At 38.5% G+C, this 21775-nt stretch overlaps 1 protein-coding gene across 1 annotated transcript in view; it reads left to right on the plus strand.

Annotated features, from left to right (window-relative positions):
* The window catches only part of LOC137236685 (serendipity locus protein delta-like), a 49621-nt gene extending 31354 nt beyond the window's left edge, over positions 1 to 18267 (plus strand). The window contains exon 2 of the mRNA XM_067759593.1: positions 16759 to 18267. Within this exon, the coding sequence (XP_067615694.1) occupies positions 16759 to 18044 (1286 nt within the window). The 3' untranslated portion in view covers positions 18045 to 18267. The remainder of the gene's footprint in view (positions 1 to 16758) is intronic.
* Positions 18268 to 21775: the final 3508 nt, after the last annotated feature.

Raw genomic sequence — 21775 nt, forward strand, 5'->3', positions numbered from 1 at the left:
AAAATAAGCTTTTTTTTGTATTTGTGATCCTGAAAAAATTCGAGTTTTTTGATATCCCATTTGACAATCTTGAGTAAGTTTTCGGTGAAAATCATAAATTAAACCTTTACCATGTAAAATACCCCAAAGTTATTCCGAAATGCCCAAATTTGATTTTGAGGATGATGGCATCTATGGTCAATGTTATAAAAAATGCACATTTTCACGCGCTCTCAGAGAGCAAAAAGTTTCATAGCATGTCATCATTGCATGCTAAGAAAAAATTCAATTTAGGCAGCAGAATTTATGTTTAGGAATTTTCCATGGAAAAGTCCTGCTATTTAATGTTGACAAAATAAGCGATGAGTGCGAAGAGTATATAGGCAAAGTAATATTATTGCAGGTGAGTGTGCATTATGTTGCTGCAGTGGGAGTGGGAGTGCAGTGCATTGCAATGATAAAAAAAAGCGAAGACGGTGACGTTACGTTGTACAACAAAAGCATGAATGCATGCGATGAGTGGGAGTGTGTGTTTGTATGTATGCAAATTATTAACTTAACGAATATATGTTGGAAAGGCAGGCGTGAACAATAGTTACCATCAGAAGAAAGTGATTGCATTTGGACAGGTTCATCTGTTTAACATTTGTATGTTGTCAATGAAATTAACTTGTAATAGGTTGGATCGATTTTTTTCGTTAGGTCGGACCGAAATGTAAATTTTTTTTTTCAAATTTTGAATTTTTTCTAAAAAAAATCATAACTCAAGAATGGCTAAACCGATTTGGGATTTCAAAATCAACTAACCATCATCTCTCCTTCCTGTATCTTTCCTAAAAATTTCATGGCAATCTGTGGAGCCGTTCTCGAGTTATGGAGTGCCAATCAAAATGTACACTTCTTTTTATATATATAGGTTAGTATACAAATTTACCAATCAATCAGTAATCAAAAGTATACAAAGTGAACAAAATTTAGAATATCTATGGCATATTATCAAAGTCAGTTGTTGAACTCGATCGCTCACAAAAATCAAGGTTGGTACAGTTGAAAAAAAAAGAAATGCCACAGATATACTATATAATTGGTAACGTTTTACAAGACGGTGCACCAACCAATTTTTATCAATTTTGGTATCAAAAGACGCATCTCGACCTCCGTTTTTAAAATCCGAAAGCGAATTTTTTTTCTGTCAAAAGATACATGCAAAAAATCGGTTCAAATTTTCATGTGGTTGTTGTTTTTTTTTGGTAATTGTGCAGTTTAGGGGCCCCACCCTAAAATTGGGCTTTTTTTAGTGAGGTATCAAAAGACGCGTATTTACGTCTAGATCAAGAATCCGAAAGCGGAAGTTAACTTTTTTTTACCCGTTCAAAAGATATTAACGAAAAACCGAAAAAAGACCCACGGGTACTTCCGAAACCGGAGGTGGGATCCATAGTATTTTTGCGCAGAACACCTTTCTGCGTTGGCGGCCTTTGGCCGCGCTTATAAAAAATAACCCTGGGCTACGCCATGCCAAGTCCGGGTGTGTGGTATAACCGTGGCTACGGTGATGCACAATTTTTTTTGTGGGTTCAACACAACAACAACCACATGAAAATCGCCAACTTCAACTGCAAATATATCCGGACAGAGATAAAATTTTTCTTTATTATTGTTCTCGAAATTAATACGCGTCTTTTGATACCTCACTAGAAAATCTTGGCCCAACTTTAGGGTGGGGCCCTAAACTGCACTACTACCTTTTTTTTTGCCAGATTTGTTGTACACACACCAGGGATGCACCTTAACGTTAAGCTAATCGTTTATCAAAAAATTTCCACCGTTTCCGTTGAAACACTTCGAAATATTATCGATAAAGTAATTATCAAGATAAATTGTATCTCGTTTTTAAACGAAACGAAAAGCTTTCGTTAACGTTAAAAACGTTAACAAAACCGTGATACTTTATGTTTGAATTGTGCTGGCAATGCTATAGCCATGGTGAAGCCGTAAGGTGGTAACAACGAGCGGACATACACACACAAATTCCATATAATTTGTTTGTGTAATTCGTTGGTGGTAATGTCAAAAATACTCTGAGAAATGTTCGTACTGTCAAAATTCATGAGAAAAGTTGCAATCAGCTCGGCTAATGCTTTCACCTTTAATGACTCCGCCATCAATCAGCTTTGCCAGCATAGTTTGAAATTAATAATCAACATAAACGATTTGATTTCGTTGGGATATGGCAGAAAACGAAACAAAATCATTTCGTATTTGACGTTTTTAACGTTAATAAACGAAACGAAATGACTTTGTTTCGTTGATTAACGTTAATTATCGTAACGAAATGATATCGGTTCGTTGGTTAAGCATGCCTGACACACACACACACACACTAATGCAGAAAGGTGTTCTGCGCGCAATTAGTTTTGATCCCCAAACCGATGTCGGACCCACCCAGGATAGTTTTTTATAATCCCGGCCAAAGGCCGCCAACACAGAAAGATGGTCTATGCAAAAAAACTTTGGATCGGGCCCCATATTTCGGACACTCTCGGGGTCAATTTACGGTTTTTTTTGTAAATAACTTTCGACAGAAATAAAATTTTTGATTTCCGCTTTCGGATTCTTAAAACGGAGGTCGAGACGCGTCTTTTGACCCCCAGCGTGTTAGGGCGTTAGAATATACCCGCGGTAGGTATGCCTGTCGTAAGAGGCGACTAAAATACCAGATTCAAGAGGTTGTGTAGCGCAACCTTTTCAGGTTGCCAGCGCAATAATATAGCTTCTCCAAACCCAATTGTCAACCTCACCTTCGAGGGGCGAATCTCGTTTCACTAACAGAAAAGGCTCTGGCGACCCCAAGCTCCTCATGGAACTTGGGGGTAGGGAGGGAGGGAAGGTTATTATTATATTAAGAAGGCTGATTCCGGCGATGTGATGGTCATTTGCCGGATACAGATCCGGTACGCTTCGGTTTTCTCATTGTCTTCCTCCTTCACATCCACTTGACAGTAGCCGCTTTTACCCCAGCGGGTTAGGGGATCAGAATATACCCGCGGTAGGTATGCCTGTCGTAAGAGGCGACTAAAATAGCGCAACCCTACAGGTTGCCAGCACAATTTATATATTCTCCAAACCCAATTGTCAGCCTCACCTATCCGCGGCGAATCTTGTTTCACTAACAGACGAGGCTCTGGCGACCCCAAGCTCCTCATGGAACTTGGGGGTGCGGAGGGAGGGAATGGCCTGAAGGTTTAATGTGGCCCATAAATCGTTCCCGAGATGGTCGGGCTAGCGCCTTAATGGTGCTATGGTACCGGAGCGTAATGGATCTATATCCGGCAAAGGACCATCACATCGATAACACTCCCCAAAGCCTTCGGGGAGCAACCTTATCGCTACAACAACAACAACAACCATCTCGGGAACGATTTATATGGCCACGTTAAACCTTCCGGCCATCCCTCCCTCCCCACTCCCAAGTTCCATGAGGAGCTTGGGGCCGCCAGAGCATCATCTGTTAGTGAAATAGGATTCGCAGCGGATAGGTGAGATTGACAATTGGGTTTGGAGAAGCGATATATTGCGCTGGCAACCTGAAGGGTTGCCCTACACAGCCCTTTGAATCTGGTATTTTAGTCGTCTCTTAGGACAGGCATACCTACAGCGGGTATATTCTGACCCCCTAACCCGCTGGGGCCACCGGCGCCCTCGGCCTTGTTGTTTTTTAATCTGGTTATTGCCATTCTGACTTCGTAATAATCGGGTGGGAGGGAATTAATTCCATCATCATCGATTGCGGGATTGGGTTCATCATCCCTGTGCGGTGCTGTGCTGCTTCCATTAAGGAGAGCATAGAAGTGTTCCCTTTATAATCTAATTACTCTATGGACATCGGTTACAAGTTCGCCGTTTTCTTTTTACAGGAGTTTGCCCCGGACTTAAAACCGTCTGTAGCCGAATTCTTTGCTAAAAAAAACTGATGAAACTTAATCGGAAGGTCAAATTGCAACAACAATTTAATTAATTTAATTTTAATTAAACTTAATTTTTCCGATCGCGGGTTTGAATCGAGCTCAAGGCCTACCAATAATTATTTTATCATTATTATTGTTATGATACATTTTTTCTTAATTTTTTTCTTAAGCGATCTCGTTTGTTCGTTTCGCATCGCGAGTATCCGTTTCTGTATCCCGAGCAGGTCGCTCCGTAACAGTTACTTTTTATACGGACAATGCCAGGACCCTCTATGCCTCTAATGCACCTTTGTTTAGAGCCATGACCGAATTTAATCTATTTTCAAATTCTTTAACCATCGATTTTTCTTTTCCTAAGCACACTTTTAAATCAATACTCAGTGATATTTGTTCTGTGTAATCTGTAATTTTATTGTAGTACAAGTGGTGTGTAATTACTTAGTTTATCATTATCAAAGCTAAAATTCTGTTAAATAGTCTGTAAGGCCTGAAACACCATAGACTGTAATTTATTAATTAAATAAAAAAAATAAATAATTTCATGTAATTTATGATGCTGAGGAGGAGTCACATATGACACCTATTAGTCTCATAAAGTGCTCATTTTCGTCCCTTATGGGATTCCGAAAGAAGGCTTTTGGCAACTCTGTTCGTGTAAAGTATTGTTTTAAAGTGAGCGCGCAAATAATTCAAAAATTTTATCATTTCTGTCGATAATTTAAGATAAACTTTCAAAAGTATCAAAATTTCTAGCAACTCCCAAAGTGTGGAGCCCGGAGTACAGCTGAAACTCATCATTTGTAGTGAATGTAATGAAAATCACAAGTATATTCGTCATAATACAATAACAGGAGTGGTACAACAAAGAAAGTTTGATAATATAGCTACCAACAACTGAAAATCTCCCGCCAATTCCTGTGCTGAAAGCTTTCAGTAATTCAACATTCGCATTCGCGCCATATATCGGTTGATAGCCTAAAATAAATTATACCATCTACACCTGTGCTGCCACCTGGTTCCAACTCATTTATTTTTCGGAGTATTATTTTGGAACACCATGTCTCAAAATTCTGGAAAGCGTCGTGGCGAGACCTTGGGCAATGAAGCTGAAATAATTAAAAAGGCTCCTCGTCTAAGCGATTCATCTCCTAACCTCATCCGTACAATCGACCAACGACTGATAAAGTACAATGACTCGTTGCCCAAAAAAATAATGGAAGTAGAAAAGCGTATGATGGAGTTCACATGCAGAAAACTGGAAGATAAATTTGAAGGCCTGAAGAAGGAGTTAAACGAGATAAGTGGTAGAATTAATCGCATGGAGAGTATGTTTGAGAGGATTGGGCACCTCGAAAATGAAATAGCCACACTAAAACAGAGAGTATGTAAGCAGGAAAACTTTATATCTAAGCAAGAACTCCAAATTGCTGCATGCGAAGTCCGGAGTTCATGGGTGTTGTAGATTAAATAGGATACAAGTGCTGGATTCTTATGATTACGTCTTTATTACTTGAGATGTACAAGTGGAAAGGAAGTTATGGTTTTCCATCTATAACTATATCTATAATATCAGAGATGAGTACAATTGAGTTGTGTTCCAGGGTCTGAATATACAGTATGTGGGATTCCATACCTTGCAAACTGGGATTTTAGCACAGCTATCACTGAGCTGCTAGACATGTCCCTCAACTTTGCAACTTCTACATATTTACTGAAATAATCCACTGTAAGTAGAAATTCAGAACCCTGATAGTAAAAAAGGTCTACACCTAACATTTGCCATGGTCCTTCTGGAACCTCCCTGTTTACTAGCGTTTCTTTGACGTGGGCCTTTCTGTGCCTGTTGCAAATATCACAATTATCTACCATGTCTTCGATTTCTTTGTTCATGTGGGGCCAGAACAGGATCTCTCTTGCCCTATTTTTGCATTTTTCTTTTCCCATGTGATTGAAATGAATCAAGCCTAGCATTTCCTTTCTTAACTTTTTAGGGACTACTATCCTGCTACCTTTGAATATTAGGTCATCTATTATGGTTAACTCATGGGAGTAGTTATAGTATTGTTTTGCAACATCTTGAACTTGCCTCTTACTTGAAGGCCATCCACTTTTTATGCATTTCTTCAACGTTTGCATTTCACTGTCTGATATCGTTTCTTTGGTGAACAGATATTTTTTGTCTAGGGATATTGGAAAAGAGTCCATAACTAGACACACCTGTTTTTCGATTTCCTTTTCTAAGTCCAGCTTTTCATGCATGCTGCAAGCTCTGGACAACGCGTCTGCTAGAAACAATTCTCTACCGGGTTTATATTTCACTGTTATGTTGTATCTTTGTAATCTAAACCTTATACTCTGTAACCTAGCCGGAAACTCGTTTATGCTCTTCTTAAATATTGCCTCTAGCGGTTTGTGATCTGTTTCTACCATGATTTCTTTACCATATATCTGTTGATCAAATTTTATGCAACCAAACGCTATCGCTAGGGCTTCCTTCTCAATTTGAGCATAGTTTTGCTCTGTCTGTGTTAGCGCCTTGCTAGCATAGGCTACAGGTAAGTTAGACTGTAGCAGGACCGCGCCTAAGCCACTTTTGGACACATCAACACTTAAAACTGTGGGTTTGTTTACATCGTAGTATTGTAAAACAGCGGCTTTGCATAGAACGTTCTTTAGTTCTACAAAAGCTTTGGTCGCATATTCGTCCCAATTCCATTCAATATTTTTCTTTGTTTATTCCCTCAGCACAGCAGTTTTGCACGCTAAGCTAGGTATAAACCTTGATACATATAGAGTTAAGTCAATCGTGGATATGAAACCACCAAAAAACCAGAATGAACTTGAAACTTTTCTTTGTATGATAACATATGCAGGCAGCAATAATAGGTTTAGCATCATTTTTTAATTGAATGTCATATTGAAAATTGTTTATGCAACCCATGCCGTCAAATGCTTTTTTATATTTCGTTAATATTTTTTCATTTGTGGAACTGTTATGATTCCACATTGTGAACTCTTTGCACAATGTTAAGTGCCATCAAACTTGGTAAACCTATTATTACTGGCTGATCATCTGTGTTTTCAGTTACTATAAACTCCAGATCTGAATTTTCCCTATGTGCAAATTTACAGCTTAGATTACATTTTCCAATAACATTTATATGTTGACCTCCATATGCTGTTAGCTTTACTTTAGTTTTAACAAATTTTATATTTTTTAATTTTGTATTTTTTAGTTTGCTTACAGGCATGACATTGCACCTCGCGCCTGTGTCTAACTTAACCTCAATTTTGCACGAGTTATTTACTATAATTTTTTCAGTCCAGTCTAGTACGCTACTTGTGCTTTCTACACTACCAACATAGAGTGAGTCTACCTTATAATTTCGAGTTTCTGATTTTGTTTTAACTTTAAACATTTTAGCATAGGGATTTTTATACTCAGTTGAGCAGAGCTCACAGAGTATATTAAGTTTGATTGGATAACGGTTGGTTGTACAGGTATAAAGGAATCGAGATAGATACAGACTTCCGTATATCAAAATCATCAGGATCGAAAAAAAATTTGATTGAGCCATGTCCGTCCGTCCGTCCGTTAACACGATAACTTGAGTAAATTTTGAGGTATCTTGATGAAATTTGGTATGTAGGTTCCTGAGCACTCGTCTCAAATCGCTATTTAAAATGAACGATATCGGACTATAACCACGCCCACTTTTTCGATATCGAAAATTTCGAAAAACGGAAAAAGTGCAATAATTCATTACCAAAGACCGATAAAGCGATGAAACTTGGTAGGTGAGTTTAACTTATGACGCAGAATAGAAAATTAGAAAAATTTTGGACAATGGGCGTGGCACCGCCCACAGAAAAATTTTGGACAATGGGCGTGGCACCGCCCACTTTTAAAAGAAGGTAATTTAAAACTTTTGCAAGCTGAAATTTGGCAGTCGTTGAAGATATCATGATGAAAATTTGGCAGGAACGTTACTCCTATTACTATATGTACGCTTGATAAAAATTAGCAAAATCGGGGAAGGACCACGCCCACTTTTAAAAAAAATTTTTTTTAAAGTAAAATTTTAACAAAAATTTTAATATCTTTACAGTATATAAGTAAATTATGTCAACATTCAACTCCAGTAATGATATGGTGCAACAAAATACAAAAACAAAAGAAAATTTCAAAATGGGCGTGGCTCCGCCCTTTTTCATTAAATTTGTCTAGGATACTTTTAATGCCATAAGTCGAAAAAAAATTTACCAATCCTTTTGAAATTTGGTAGGGGCATAGATTTTATGACGCTTGCTGCTTTCTGTGAAAATGGGCGAAATCGGTTGAAGCCACGCCCAGTTTTTATACACAGTCGTCCGTCTGTCCTTCCGCATGGCCGTTAACACGATAACTTGAGCAAAAATCGACATATCTTTACTGAACTTAGTTCACGTACTCAACTGAACTCACTTTATCTTGGTATAAAAAATGAACAAAATCCGACTATGACCACGCCCACTTTTTCGATATCGAAAATTACGAAAAATGAAAAAAATGCCATAATTCTATACAAAATACGAAAAAAGGGATGAAACATGGTAATTGGATTGATTGGTTTATTGACGCGAAATATAACTTTAGAAAAAACTCTGTAAAATGGTTGTGACACTTACCATATTAAGTAGAAGAAAATGAAAAAGTTCTGCAGGGCGAAATAAAAACCCTTGAAATCTTGGCAGGTATTACATATATAAATAAATTAGCGGTATCCAACAGATGATGTTCTGGGTCACCCTGGTCCACATTTTGGTCGATATCTGGAAAACGCCTTCACATATACAACTACCACCACTACCTTTTAAAACTCTCATTAATACCTTTAATTTGATACTAATATCGTACAAACAGGCTCTAGAGTCACCCCTGGTCCACCTTTATGGCGATATATCGAAAAGGAGTCCACCTATAGAACTAAGCCCCACGCCCTTTTAAAATAGTCATTAACACCTTTCATTTGATACCCATATCGTACAAACATATTTTAGAGTCACCCCTGGTCCACCTTTATGGCGATATCTCGAAAAGGCGACCACCTATAGAACGAAGGCCTACTCCCTTTTAAAAATACTCATTAACACTTTTCATTTGATACCCATATCGTACAAACAAAGTCTAGAGTCACCCCTGGTCCACCTTTATTGCGATACCTCGATAAGGCGTCCACCTATAGAACTAAGGCCCACTCCCTTTTAAAATATTGTACAAACGCATTCTAGAGTCACCCTGGTCCACCTTTATGGCGATATCTCGAAAAGGCGACCACCTATACAACTACCACCACTCCCTTTTAAAAGCCTCATTAATACCTTTAATTTAATACCCATATCGTACAAACAAAGTCTAGAGTCACTCCTGGTCCATCTTTATTGCGATACCTCGAAAAGGCGTCCACCTATAGAACTAAGGCCGACTCCCTTTTAAAATACTCATCAACACCTTTCGTTTGATACCCATATTGTACAAACGCATTCTAGAGTCACCCCTGGTCCACCTTTATGGCGATATCTCGAAAAGGCGACCACCTATACAACTACCACCACTCCATTTTAAAACCCTCATTAATACCTTTAATTTGATACCCATATCGTACAAACACATTCTAGAGTCACCCCTGGTCCACTTTTATGGCGATATTTCGAAACGGCGTCCACCTATAGAACTAAGGCCCACTACCTTCTAAAATATTGTACAAACGCATTCTAGAGTCACCCCTGGTCCACCTTTATGGCGATATCTCGAAAAGGCGACCACATATACAACTACCACCACTCCCTTTTAAAAGCCTCATTAATACCTTTAATTTGATACCCATATCGTACAAACAAAGTCTAGAGTCACCCCTGGTCCACCTTTATTGCGATACCTCGAAAAGGCGTCCACCTATAGAACTAAGGCCCACTCCCTTTTAAAATACTCATAAACACCTTTCGTTTGATACCCATATTGTACAAACGCATTCTAGAGTCACCCCTGGTCCACCTTTATGGCGATATCTCGAAAAGGCGACCACCTATACAACTACCACCACTCCCTTTTAAAACCCTCATTAACACCCTTTCATTTGATACCCATATCGTACAAACAAATTCTAGAGTCAACCCTTATCCACCTTTATGGCGATATCCCTAAATGGCGCACACCTATAGAACTATGGCCCACTCCCTCATAAAATACTCTTTAATGCCTTTCATTTGATACACATGTCATACAAACACATTCCAGGGTTTCCCTCAGTTCATTTTCCTACATGGTTATTTTCCCTTATGTTGCCACCATAGTTCTCAACTGAGTATGTAATGTTCGGTTACATCCGAACTTAACCTTCCTTACTTGTTTCTTTTGCAATTGTTGCATACTTTACCAAAAGCCGGGCATTGGCGATACCCATGTTGTCGACCACATACTGACACTCCCGCTGCTGGTTATATGTCGAACTTCTCTCCTTGTCATTGCTTGCCTGTTTGCTTCTTAATGCCTGAGACCTGCTTCCGATGGGCACCATTTGCCTCATGGTTGTCTGCATTTTTTTTGATCAGGTGTACTTTCGAGTCCTCGCCAATTGTTTTCATTTGTATGTCTGCTAGTTCTACTGTTTTACATATTTGTGTGCACTTCTCCAAATCTAATTTATCTTCTCGTAGAAGTCGTTCCTCAATTCTGAGTCTCGGATACCACAGACTATTCTGTCTTTTATTAGACTGTCTTTGAGGTTACCAAAGCCGCATGTACCGCTCAGCGTTTTGAGGTCAGTCAAATAATTTGTAAAATTTTCACCACTCTGTTGCACACGAGTGAAAAATAAGTGTCTTTCTACTGTCTCATTCGCTTTAGGGGAACAGTAGTTTTCGAATGATTTTGCCACTGTCTCGAGTTTGTTGCTATCCGCCTCACTTAGCCCGAATGTATTAAACTTTTCTAGTGCTTCATCGCCGATGACATGTAGGAACACTGCAACTTTCCTCTCTTCTTCTTTTTTGTCCAGCCCTATGGCCTTCATGTATAAATCGAATTTTTGCTTCCACTTGTTCCATTTTTCTTTTACATTGCCGTCGAACGATAATGGAGGTGGTACCTTCATTGATGTCTCCAATGTTTCTGCTTCTTTCTGTTCCTGTGATTCCTCCCACACGTGTTCGGGCGTGTTTCCTGGACCCGACTTGTTTTCTTTCACTTTGAAATATTGCTTTGGTACTACACGTAACTTACTGTCGTCACAATTTTGATGATAATTTTGCTCTTGTGATGCTTAAAATTTTGTATTTGATGATTTACCGGCTGCGCCATCTTGTAGATTAAATAGGATACACGTGTTGGATTCTTATGATTACCCTTTTTTTCCATGAGATGTACAAGTGGAAAGGAAGTTACGGTTTTACATCTAAAACTATATCTATAATATCAGAGATGAGTACAAATATATCGATGAAATACATAGAGCTGCCATCTATTATTAATTACAGCTGTCACAATGGGATTCCCTTCAAGGAAGGGGAAAACTCACAAAAGATTTTCCACCACCTCTGCTTCACACCAAACTTACAAACAACTATGAGATCTTCAAAGCTGCGATCCATCTAAAGAAGAGGAAAAAGGTTTCATCGGTCTTCACAATGCGGGGTATGGTGCATATAAAGCGAAAAATCAGCGACCGACCCGAAGCAGTCCCCAGCCTAAGTTTTCTCGACAGTCTCGACCCGGAAAACAATACTTCCTTTCGTGAAGACGACACGCCGGTTACGAACAACGCCCTGAAGGACCACCAAGGGCTTAACTAACAGCCTCCTGCTAATAAATATTTCTCTTTGCTCTCGTCTAATCTATTCCCTCTCTGTCTTTTTTGCCACCTACAGCATCACGGAATCTTTAATTATGTTGTTAGCCAAATTCACTGTAAATCATTCACTTAATTATTTTTATAATGTGATTATGTGATAATGTATTATAGTGAGTCCCCGAGTTCCAAAGACTGTCTATCTACTTTGTTGCGCATAGTCAGCAAAAAAGGCAACGGGCTGATAGTTGTCCATATCAATGCGCAAAGCCTTTATAAAAAGCTTGACGAGTTGAAGTTTCTTTCAGAAGGCTCCGGTATTGATGTCATATGTGTTTCAGAATCATGGTTTTCTTCGTTTCATAAAAATGATATGGTGAAGATAAATGGATACCAACTTTTCAGAGTTGATAGAAGTGGTCATGGTGGTGGTGTTGCGATATATGTAAAAAGTAGTATGTCCTGTAAATTGTGTTGTTGTTCTAGTCCAGGAATATGTGTTTGTTCATATGTTTTCTGAGAATAATAGTAGGCTTCTTATCGGCTGTGCATACAGACCGAATCGACTAGTAGATTTTTCCGCGTTTATTGAATTTCTTCAATCGTTACTAATAGACTATGACAATATTATCATCGCTGGTGATTTTAATAATAACCTACTGGTGGATGCCAGTTTAAAACAAAGCATGGAATCTCTGGGACTTTTTCCCACAAACTGTGCTAGATAAACCAACGCATTTTACAAATACTAACTCTTCTCTATTAGATTTATTTTTTGTCAATGATCTTCATAAAATGATTCACTACACGCAACTATCCGCCTCCTGCTTCTCAAACCACGACCTGTTATTCCTAAACTACAACACGTATCGCGATTACAGAAGTATAGATTATTATTCTCTTGCTGAGTCCGTTGAGTCGGTTGAATGGAGCTTGATTCGTACGTTAACATCGGTTGATGACCATACAAAGTTTCTGCAGGATAACAAATAGGTTATTCGATGATCACGTTCCACTAAAAATAAAAACACCTAAATACAAGAATAGCCCTTGGTTAAATGCTAAATTAAAACACCTTATCCACCTTCGTAACCAAGCCTACTCACGGTGGAAAAGGTACAAAACAGCCGAAGCGCACAGCTGCTTTAAAACAGCTCGGCTTACTGCAAACAAAGCCATAAGGCTGGCCAAGGCAAATTATTTTAAGTATAAGTTTAGTTCTGCTTTGAATACGAAAGAAAAGTGGAACAAAATCAAACAAATAGGAAAAGTGACCTGTCTCATCCCCCTGATGTCGACATCAACGAAATAAATAATAATTTTGTAAGACTACCAAACTCAGCCGACAATGTGTGTATTGATAACTACTCCGTGCGTGTTAATGTTGACACTAGCCCTTTCGAGTTTGTTTGTATCGATAATTGCGATGTTGTCCAAGCCATACTTTCTGTGAAGTCGAACGCAATGGGGCTTCATGGTATATGTTCAAAGTTTTTAAAAGTCATTCTTCCCAAAATCCTTCCCCACATCACTTACTTGGTCAACTCAATTTTGACGACCGGTGTCTTCCCAATATACTGGAAAGCTGCAAAAGTTATTCCAATCCGTAAGCAAAATAATGAGTATCGACCAATAGCCATACTCCCTTTCCTCTCTAAGGTCGTTGAACGTATTCTACATGGGCAAATCGTATCATATGTACATGAATACAAGCTCCTGTCAGACAGTCAGTCCGGTTTCAGGTCAAAGCGGAGCTGTACAACGGCACTATTATCTGTGACAGAAGAAATTCGTGAGCGAGTGGATGAAAGTTAAATTGCCTTCTTAACACTGCTTGACCACTCTAAAGCTTTTGATTCTGTAGACCACACTCTGCTCTGTAGGAAGCTGGAAAACTTATTTTACTTCTCTGGTCATGCAGTTGCCCTTTTAAGATCATATCTTGGCGATAGGACTCAAGCAGTATGTATAGATGGTGAAAAGTCTGACTTCCTACATGTCTTAAGCAGCGTCCCTCAAGGCTCTATCCTAGGTCCTCTGTTATTTGTTCTGTATATCAATGACTTACCCGATGTCCTTAAATATTGTAATGTTCATATCTACGCTGATGATGTGCAGTTGTTTACGTGTTGTCCTCGTGATCAAACTAGCTTGTGCATAAGTAACTTAAACCACGATTTGAATCAAATATTTTCATGGGCTACTATGAATGGCTTATGTATAAACCCGAATAAGTCAAAATGTATTGTTATTCATAGAAGGTATTTTCCCACTAATGATTTAGAGAATGTAGTGTTCGACAATTCCGTTATAGAATACGTAGATACGGCGAAAAGCTTAGGTGTAATTTTTAACAAAACATTGACATGGAAAGACCATATTTTTAGAACGGTTGGAAAAGTGTATGGAATGCTTCGTACACTATGGCTAACACAGTATTTCACGCCTTTGCACATAAGACTACTTCTGGCTAACGCGTACTTAATACCTACGCTACTCCATGGTTGTGTGATTTACTCAAAGTGTGACTATCTGTGCAAGAACACACTAAATGTTGTTTACAACAACATTGCTAGATATGTTTATGGGTTGAAAAGACTTGACCACGTATCACAACATGCTGAAAGGTTGCTAAACATTTCTTTCGAAAATATTTTAAAAGTCAAAACACTGTCCTTCCTCCATAAATTGATACACACAAAGAAACCTGAGTATCTATATCGTAAGCTTATTTTTCTGCAATCATCAAGATCGGTGCTTCTTAAGCACATGAGATACCGCAAGCTAACCTCTGAGCGCCAATTCTTTGTTATTGCAATACGTATTTGGAACTCCCTACCTACAAGTCTTCTCTTAAGTAATGCTCTGCACTTCAAAAAAGAGCTAACATCATTTTTTAACGACTCTTAAACTGGATCTAAAATTTTTTTTTATTTTAATATTTCACTATTATCCGTTATATTTAATTTAATTTGATAAATCTAATTTATTATTATTATAAATGTTAAATTTTTATAGCTCATGCTATTCATGACTAGCACTGTTAAATAATTTGTCAAAATTGTTGTGCTAGGAACAAATTTTCAAATAAATACATACAATACATACATACAAGGCTTTTAGGACGACATTCAAAAACTTACATACAATATTGTGACGAATATTAGCATCACTAAGCTGCTACTAAATAAATGCAAAACAACAATAAAGCAGCCACTCTTATGTGGACGGCGCGAAGAGATATCTCACATACAAATATGTAGTCTCAGCCGAAGTAGTTACTTATACATACAGACGCATATGGCTATGGGAGAGGCGTGGACTACAGATATACATGTATATATCTCGTAGCTAACCACGCGTGATATACAACTGTTCGCGAAATTACTACACCTTAGGAGAAATGGGTGAACAAGGAAACCGAGGGTATAAAAGCAGCGCAAGCTATTGGTTGTGAAGTATAATTGTGAAGTACTACTCCCAAAGTAATCTAAATAAAGACCAGTTTGTAATACCGATTATTGGAGTGATTTATTCAACAGTTTAGCGATTTGAACGTTAGCAGAAGGTTTCAAATAAGCGGAATTTCCATAAATTCGTTACAATATGTATGTATGCATGTTACAGCTCTAACACCTCCGTTCAAACATTAACGGAGCGCTCTTAATTTAGGAATCCGATTATTGGAGTGATTTATTCAACAGTTTAGCGATTTGAACGTTAGCAGAAGGTTTCAAATAAGCGGAATTTCCATAAATTCGTTACAATATGTATGTATGCATGTTACAGCTCTAACACCTCCGTTCAAACATTAACGGAGCGCTCTTAATTTAGGATCCGAAATAGTTATGTGAATATTTTGAGCCTCGGAAATATGATCCTTTGACCTTGGTATGATTAAAATTATTAGCCGCCTGCCGAAAGTTTATATTTAACAAAGCAATTTTGTAACAAATATTCATATTTTATTATGAAAGTTTTTTTCATTTACCTTTCAAACATTATAGGAGCGCTCATAAATGCAGGCTCCGAAATGAGTCCAAATATGTAAGAAATATGAGACTCAGATATATGTTTATATGGGAGTTTTATGACTCCTACATGATGAAAATGATGAGCCGTATGCCAATAGTTTTGATTTAGCAAAGAAACTAAGGGAGAAATGTTCATATTTTTTCTTTAGAATTTTTTTCATTCAAACAATAAAAGGCTTAGAATATACCCGCGGCTGGTATCCCTGTCGTAAGAGGCGACTAAAATACCAAATTGATTCAAGGGGTTGTATAACGCAACCCTTTCAAGGATGACCTAGAAGGTTTCATATGGTCATACAAAATCGTTCCCGAGGTGGTAGGGCGAGTACCTTTATGGTGCTTGTTACCGGAACGTACCGGATCTGCATCCGGCAAAGGACCATCAACAACGATAAAACTCCAAAGACCTTCGGGAAGTGTTCTTATCGTGGGGTAGTGTAGCGCAACCCTTTCAGGTCGCCAGCGCAATATATAGCTTCTCCAAACACAATTGTCAACCTCACCTATCCGTGGCGAATTCTGTTTCATTAACATCCGAGGCTCTGGCGACCCCGAACTCCTCATGAATCTGGGGGGTGGGAGGGGGTAGGGCCAAGAAGGTCGCATGTGGGCATAACAAATCGTTCCCGGGATGGTCGAGATTGGTACCGGAACGTACCGGATCTGCATCCGGCAAAGGTCGATCAACATCGATAACACTCCCCAAGGCCTTCGGGGAGTGTCCTTATCGCTACAACAACAACAACAGGGTCTTTATCGCTGCAACAACAACAACTTTATTGTATAAGATTTGTAGACGTACCACACAATATTTATGAACTAAATATCTTATAAAGGTATGGTTTGTCTTTCTTTAAGGATGAATCGTGACATTCTCCATGTATATTTGATGTGTATAAGAAAGATAATTAATAAAGCTCAGGTTAATAAGAGTACTTATTGTTTTTGCAGATAAATCAAAGCGTCAACAAGATTTTTCTGAAACTGAGGAAAGTGTTCGTGAGGTGGGCAGCGAGTATTGCTTTTTATGTGGCAAATCCAGTAAATTTTCGCATCATGCGTTCCAAAATGTCGAAACTTGTACGGTTCCTGCCTCAGGAAAACCAATCCAGGTCGTTCTACAGCATTTAGCTAATTGTGTCAAAACAAATTTGGTATTTCAAGGAATTGCTAGCATATGTATGGAATGTTGTGATGAGCTTGCCGAATATGACAACTTAATGGTCAATTTACTCTCGTTCCAAAAGAGACTAACCGATCGATTACGATGTGTTTTATCTGGGGAGCTCAAATTGGAACAATCAGACTTCGACGATGTAGCTGCGGCCATGATTGTTGAAGATGATGGACAAGTAGATGATGCATTTAATCCGGACTTAGATGCAAAGGAGGAATTCATAGAGCTTGTTGATGATGAAAATGCTGACAGCACTTTTCAAGACGATGACGATATGCGAAGCTATAAAGGGAGTGATGACGATGATGATGAATATGTGACTAATAGCAACCATAGAAACCATGAATGTGTTGTTTGTGGCTTAATATTTAAGTCGAAGGCTGAACTTCAGAGACATATAAATGAAGCCCATAATATAAAGCAATTTGTTTGTAACATTTGTGGAGCAGTCCGAAGAGACGAGGAGTATTTGGAGTTACATATGAATTTACATGAAGGTAAAACAGAGAATGAATGTCGTTATTGTGACAAACGTTTCACGCGACCAGTGAATACTTTACGCCATATGCGTAAACATTGGGACAAAAAGGAATATCAGTGTGAGAAATGTGGTGAACGTTTCTCTTTGGACAACATGTTATATAATCATCGAATGCGTCATGAAGCTGAGGAAAATCCTCTAATATGCAGCATATGTAATCAATCATTTAGATCTAGAAAAACATACACTCATCATATGACAATTCATCAAGAAAATAGACCACGGCACCACTGTACCGTCTGCTCCAAATCTTTCACCGAACGTTATACGCTAAAAATACACATGAGAACACACAATATTGAGTTACCACCAAGTCGATCACGAGTACCCCAGCAGTTAGACGAGCAAGAGCAAATTGAAACAAAGGAAGCAGTGTCAACACTAATATCGAAATTTGAAACATCACCACAAAAGGAGTATAGTTGCGTTATTTGCAGCAGCGTATTCGACTGCAAAGACAGCTTGGAAAAACACTTGGAAAGTGAACACGACGTTATTTTAAATAATGAACACAATTAAATATTCTTCATCGTTTTTTAAATCAGTTACCTATCTTTTAATAACATGTAAAGCTATGTGCATAAATCATAAATGTATTACTTGTATATTGCTAGTAGATGCAAGGTACACTCACAACCCTCAGAGTGCTGATATATTGTTATTAAATGTTTCTTAAATAAATTAAATGAAATTAGTGATAAGAAAATTTACCCAAATAAGATATATTTACATGTCGTATTTATATTCCTGTCTCGTGTTCATTATGAGTTCAAACACACATTGCGAGCATTTTGTACGGTAAAAGTCTAGAACCTCTGTCGAGTGCTAATACTCGCCCAAAAATATCAGGTGTCAAAGGGCACGTCTTGATCTCTGTATCGTTAATGCGAATGCGGAAAAAAGGGTAATAGTCTAGTTGAGGGGTCGACTGCTAATACGCTACCAAAAATATCGAGTGAGGTGTCAAAAGACGCGTATTAATCTCGAGAACAATAATCCGAAGGCGGAAAAGAAAAATTGTATCTCTGTCTGGACATATTTGCAGTTGAAGTGGGCGCTTTCCATGTGGTTGTTGTTGTGTTTGTACCCACAAAAAAAATTGTGCATCACCGTGGCGGTAGCCACGGTTATACCACACACCCGGACTTGGCATGGCGTAGACCAGGATTATTTTTTAAAAGCGCGGCCGAAGGCCGCCAACGCAGAAAAGTGTTCTGCGCAAAAATACTACGGATCCGACCCCCGGTTTCGGAGGTAGCCGCGGGTCTTTTTTCGGGTTTTCGTTAATACCTTTTGAACGCGTTAAAATTTTTATTTTCCGCCTTCGGTTTAGCGTATTAGCAGTCGACCCCTCAACTAGACTATTACCGAAAAAAGTTTATGTCCATCAAAAGATATTCGAAAAATTACCGCGGACCACTTGGAACCCGGCCAGGGTTATAAAATAATAGCCTGGCCCATCCACTCATGTCTTGTGCTCAAATTTAAATCCGTGCAAAACTCCATTGTACACAATGGCGCATAGTCCTAAGGGCTGATTACATTCACGACGGCAGTGTAACCGCCACATCTGTCATATTATTTGGTAATTGTGCAGTTTAGGGGCCCCACCCTAAAACTGGGCCTTTTTTTTTTTGAGTGAGGTATCAAAAGACGCGTATTCACGTCTAGATCAAGAATCCGAAAGCGGAAGTTAACTTTTTTTACCCGTTCAAAAGATATTAACGAAAAACCGAAAAAAGACCCGCGGGTACTTCCGAAACCGGGGTGGGATCCATAGTATTTTTGCACAGAACACCTTTCTGCGTTAGCGGCCTTCGGCCGCGCTTATAAAAAATAACCCTGGGCTACGCCATGCCAAGTCCGGGTGTGTGGTATAACCGTGGCTACTGCCACGGTGATGCACAATTTTTTTTGTGGGTATCAACACAACAACAACCACATGAAAATCGCCAACTTCAACTGCAAATATCTCCGGACAGAGATAAAATTTTTCTTTTCCGCTTTCGGATTATTGTTCCCGAGATTAATACGCATCTTTTGACACCTCACTCGAAGATCTTGGCCCAACTTTAGGGTGGGGCCCCTAAACTGCACTACTACCTATTCACCCCTATTCTGTATTTCGATTACGTTCCCGTTCTCCGCTCCGCTGTAATCGAAGTTTGGTATTCTGCATTACGATGGAATCGTAAAGAGAAGAGGAAGAGCAAATGATTTTTCGAAATCATCTGTTGGTACGGAATGTGTGAACATTGGAACAAAATAAATTAAAGCAAATTTGTAAAGAACACTGAAAAACGTTTATATTTTATTATCCACGCCATTTTGTACAAAAAAAAAAGCAATAGAATATATTGCCGCAGTGTTATATTTTTTTGAGTGAAGTGCTTTCATAATTGTAAGTGTGTTTTTGTCGTTCTTTTGGCCAATTCCCTGCCGTGGCCACCAAGTTTTGTTAAAACGGATTCCTGCACGAATATAGTTGACATTTTCTGATTTTTAAGGATGCTAATTTCATTGCACTGGCCTAAAATACTTTATAAAGGTTTATTTATTCCTTCCGCAAGGATTGTTTACGTTTTCGCTTCACCTTCCTCTACGCCGGCAGCTTGCTTTGGCATATAACTGGACCCAACGAACAGACACAAATTATAGCTGTCTATTATAATGGAATCAATAGCCGCGGCATATTTGTGGAGTTGGAAAGCAACGCATACGAAAATGGCCAGACGATAATGGAAAGGCAAATATTGCGACATTTGTGTAATCCATTTGAGATGAGTGACGAATTGTATGAAACTGAACTTAAAAGTGGTAAAGTTTAAAGACTTGTTTTCTTATTTAGGTTCAAAAAAAACTCTCGACTTAACAAGGATGCTTTCAAGTATGTGTTAGATACTTTTGCGGGGCAAATACGTCCAAGGACTTCGACATCGACATGTTGTTTTTGACCTGGAAACATATAAAAAACAATCATCATCAAGCCTTCTACGTTTCTTAACAAGTTTTACTTACATTTTTGTTAAAATTCTGTTATAAATTAATAAAAAAATAAAAATAAAATATTTTTCCGCCAACTAATTTGCAACTTAGAAAAACGGAACTACGATCGAAATGCAGAATACAAAAAATCGAACGATTCGAAGTTGGATCGAAAGGGATTGGAACACAGAATACCAAAATTGCCAAATCGAAAAAATTCCAATCCAAGTCGAAATGCAGAATAGGGCTGATTATTTTTACAAGCTTTTATTTACTTTCACTTGGCTGTTGTCTGTAATCAAATCTTGCAAGTTAAATTTGATGAGCTGAAATTTTGCACACATGTATAACTCCGATGATAATGCAATATTAGTTTGCGAGAATTCGATAAATTAATCGATAACAGAGATCGGTAAAGATTTGAATTCACAAGGGAATAAAGCGGGAGTCATTTTCCGTCTTTCAGTGAGGGTAATAGTCTAGTTTATGGTTCGACTGTTAATACTTATACTGTTAAATGTTAAAAATTTTATATATATCCGGAGATATTTGCAGTTGAAGTTGGCGATTTTCATGTGGTTGTTGTTGTGTTTGTACCCACAAAAAAAATTGTGCATCACCATGGCGGTAGCCAGTCAGAAAGGTGTTCTGCGCAAAAATACATGGATCCCACCCCCGGTTTCGGAGGTACCCGTGGGTCTTTTTTCGGTTTTTCGTTAATATCTTTTGAACGAGTTCATATTTTTATTTGCCTTCGGATTATTAATACTGATGTGAAGACGCGTCGTTTGACACCTCTCTCGATATTTTTAATAGCGTATTAGCAGTCGACCCCTCAACTAGACTATTACCTCAGTGAGTTTTACAGCTCCGGCTCACGCTCAATTCTCACGGGAATGCTCTGGATCATTGAGAGACTTGAGAAGCAGATGTCGTGAAATTTTCGCACACGTGAAATGTGATAGGCAGATGTCGCCGCAGTTTTTCATTTAACTCATATGGCGAAAGGCTAAGAGCAGCGACATCTATTTTTGAAAAAGTAGGTATATTAAAGGCCGCGTTGCCAACCTAAAAAGAAGTAATTAACAAATTATCTGGCTCACAAATTGAACCAGACTTCTATATGGATTTATCTCGCTCAAATCATTGTTGCATTTACATGCAAAATTATTTATCTGGCTCAGGATTTTGCCACCGGATGATAGCTATTGGTTCCGTATGTCGTATCGGAGTATTCGTATTCCTAACGTAATCAGCTGTTTATC

This window comes from Eurosta solidaginis, chromosome 1 (genome assembly GCF_040869045.1).
Source record: "Eurosta solidaginis isolate ZX-2024a chromosome 1, ASM4086904v1, whole genome shotgun sequence".
NCBI lineage: Eukaryota > Metazoa > Arthropoda > Insecta > Diptera > Tephritidae > Eurosta > Eurosta solidaginis.